This window comes from Tigriopus californicus, chromosome 3 (assembly GCF_007210705.1).
Source record: "Tigriopus californicus strain San Diego chromosome 3, Tcal_SD_v2.1, whole genome shotgun sequence".
NCBI classification, from domain to species: domain Eukaryota; kingdom Metazoa; phylum Arthropoda; class Copepoda; order Harpacticoida; family Harpacticidae; genus Tigriopus; species Tigriopus californicus.
In genome coordinates this window covers 9,754,909-9,758,577 of record NC_081442.1, presented here as the reverse complement: position 1 = coordinate 9,758,577, position 3,669 = coordinate 9,754,909, and the positions used below count along the sequence as shown (strand labels likewise).

At 42.9% G+C, this 3,669-nt stretch overlaps 1 protein-coding gene across 1 annotated transcript; it reads right to left on the bottom strand.

Moving 5' to 3' along the window:
- Positions 1-210: 210 nt before the first annotated feature.
- On the bottom strand, positions 211-2,784 carry LOC131878217 (uncharacterized; the record flags this gene model as incomplete). The annotated part of the gene is given in 2 exon segments (XM_059224138.1): positions 211-456; positions 1,189-2,784. Coding segments are annotated over 2 exon segments (1,206 nt in total), but the record flags the coding sequence as incomplete, so codon positions are not given.
- Between the last annotated feature and the right edge of the window lie 885 nt (positions 2,785-3,669).

The following is a 3,669-nucleotide window of genomic DNA, read 5'->3' as shown; positions in this document are numbered from 1 at the left end:
TGAGTGGATAAAGTTAGAAATTGTTCACCTAGCTAACAAATTTCTGTTAGCTCTAAAAGTAAGCTCATTTCCCCACCCATCCAATAGGTGATGAACACTAATCCAGAAGCAAAGAAGTGATAACGTTTTTCGCTTCATGGCACTTCAGATTGTTGCAGAATGATTTAGTTCAGCAATTGGAAATGCAGAATAAACAGAATATCATATTACCTCTTTGGCAACAAAACTGGCGGGTCTTCGGTCCAACACCGGCGTGTTCTGGCTGGATTTAGAAGGTGGGCAGCACTTGGAGGCGTTACAAGCAGGTTGGTTAGCTGTAGGTGCCTTAGGGCAACTTAGAGCGCAATCCTCACTTAAAATGTAATCTTGACCTGGGTGATAATCCGCAAATTCGGGTTGAATGGTGGTTGAATGAATGCCCTCATTGTGGAAAAACTCCTTGATATTCTCAGCAACCTAATTGAAAAGAGAAACGAAAATAGAGGTCGTCTGAATAAGCTTGGGTCAAGTGATTGATTTAGACGTCTAGACGGATCGCATTTCTTGAAGCAACTCAGCTAATTAACTGAACCGCAAACATTGAAATTAACGTGAAACGTATTTCTTGAAAATAATGTGATATAGTACTCAGAAGTTTCTTCAAAAATAGATCAATGTGTTCAATAAAAAGTGCCAGAAATACGTTTTGCATATGTACTCAATCATCCATTGAAAACAAAGGGATGTGATTTTGTACAGCAAATTCAGATTGTTAAACGAAGCAAAATAATAACCTTTTCCCTTCCTCTTATCCTAAGGTACAGCGTTTATTGAGCGATAATGGCCTTTGATTCACAAAGAAGGCCACATGGGCTTCAAATTCCACATTCGGTGAAATGTCCTGTCGCACAACAAAGCCTTGGTGAGCATTGATCGGCCTGAGTCATCCATTATTTCACGTCACACGTGAGCAAGACAAAAGGTATTATCGACCCACTTCATGACCATAACCGGTCTAAGTGTCTTTCAATGGAATAGTATGAACCATTCACGACCATTTATATGGGAAGTTCCCCTCTCCCGAGAAGTGGAAGACTCATTATATCTTATTCACACATGTCAAATGAACTATGTTAAGAAGCGGGCCTTTTTCATCACGTGTCCTACCTTCTTCCTCTTAAGCATGCATAAAAACGCGTACATCCCTACCTTCATGTATTCTGACAAATTGAGACATCTGATGTGAGCCGATGCAATGATGCGGTCCCCGGTAAGCTGCCAAACGTGAAACTCGTGGACGGCCAGAACTCCATCTACATTCTCAAGTAGCTTCCGTTTGAGCGTATCAACCTCAATGTGGGTGGGTACGGTTTGTAGTAGAATGAGAGCTGATTCAATTAGAAGCGGCCAAACACTTTTCATCATTAATAACACAAGTATAAGACTAAGGCCCGGGTCCACGTAATATTTGTACTCCCACTCCGTGAGCCACATGATTAGGGCCGAAATTATCACCACCACCGAACCCAACGCATCAGCCAGCACGTGCAAGAACACACCCCGCATATTCATTTGAGACGAAGCGCCCCCCGCATCATGGGCATGGTCCGTGTGATCTCGACCATCTTCAATCGATTTCGATTTGGGAGCGATATCATCGTCACTGTGATCGGCTAAAACGGTCAGATGGCTGTGAGCTCCATGTCCGACAATATGCTCCTTTTTCGGTCCATGACTATGTCCGTGGCCTCCGTGAGAATGACCGTGTTCATGAAATAAGCACAGACCCAATAGATTCACCACCAAGCCCATGGCTCCCACCCACAAAATCATCTGAGGGTCATGAATATCCTCGGGTTCATAAAACCGCTTAAGACTTTCCACGGTGATGGAGAAGCACAAGGCCACCAAAAACACCGCATTGACCAATGCTCCCAGAACCTCTGCTCGAGCCCAACCAAACGTGTTCTTGTCCCAAGACTTGGGAGCCATTTTCACCGATATAAACGCAATGGCCAAAGCCGCAATATCACTGAGCATGTGGAACGAATCGGCCACCAAGGCCATGGAATTCGTCACATAGCCAACGATGAGCTCCACCAAGAAGAAGGAGCCGGTCAAGCCAAACATGGTGACAAGGCGACACTTCTTCCCTGTATAGCGACCCATGATGACAGTGAAGGAGGATGTGTGAATGTCTCTCTTGGCACCAATTGAGAACAAGTGACACTTGAAAGCTGAATATGGGTTGGTTGGTCTTTGATGCCTTGAATTTCAATGATGCTCCCCAAAATCACATATTGATCTAGATGCACTCCCAGAACGAACTTATCGAGGACTTACACTGACACATCAACCTTCTCTGAGTGTTTCCTTTCTTTTCCAAGGAACAGGAACAAACTATTACTTCTGCTCCTAGACAATACACACAGTAAGGGAAAAGGAAAAGCGCCCTCTACACTGACTGAAAGGCAACCCTCTGGCCTTGATGGCCTTGGATCCATTCAGGTTCCACCAATCCAAGTCAAAGAAAGGGAAGGGAGGAGGAGCAGAGAGAAGTGGGTCTTTTGTTGGAGATGAACAACCGATTTGGTTGCTTCTTGTTCGTGTTCCAGTGCCAACTGTTTGCCCGTCTGTCTTGCAATGTTCTGTTAGAAAGAGTGCCAAGCGAGAGGAACAAGAAGAGCAGGATGAAGCAACGGACGAAGCTGATGAGACACAAGAGCTACTAGCACACACGTTCAATGCATGCTAGAAACGAACCTCACAGACACGCACATACTGACGCTGCCTGACGGCGAGTGAGAGATTTCAAGTTCGCCAACCTTCGTTCGTTGGCTCCATGTTCTCTCTCGTTGTTGCTTGAACGAGCGTGATGTGGAGAACAGATGAGAAACCTGGCTCCATTGGGACGTGCGCAGGCTCAATTTCTCATTGTTGCTAAGTTATCAGTTGGCTAACACTCGAAGATAATAGAATTGTACCTTGGAATAAAGGACTTTGGGGAAATCGACCAATGTGGTAATAGTGTGCAAGATTTGGTCACCTTTCACAACAAGAACGGACGTACCGGTCAGTGACGCCAATAACGAAATATCTTAGGCAATATGCAATGGTCAAAGTTGAGGAATGAGATACCTCTTTGTTGGAATTTCTGAAGTGTTCATACTTAAGAAAAAAAACTGGAATTCCTTCAATCAGTCATAGCAATAAACTCTCCCTATGAATAATTCAGAACTTAGTCCTTCCATATTCGAGACAAAAAAGAGAAACTAATCCTTGAATCAGAAATACTAACCTTCTTTTTTTCTTAATCGTAAAATAGAAAATTCTACTGATCGTATCAGATCAAATAGTTTGAAATTCGACTCTGATATTTGTTGAGAAGAGAAGTTGAAACATGCATTGAATTGGCAACACTGTAAGTACAAGGTCTGGTGAGCATTGCAATTTTTGAAGACAAAAAGTCATGAAATATAACCTTTACGTCTATAAGCATATATGAACTTCCCAACTTTTCAAACCATACCAATGTTGTAAGACAAATCAAATACCTTGTTCCAAACTTTATTCATCTCCTGCAACAAAGCCCCTTGTTTGGTTTTTAACCTCAAAACCCTTTGTTCTTCCTTCACGCTACCCAATTGAATCAAAAAGTTTTATTTGGAAGTAGTTAGACATTTATTAGTA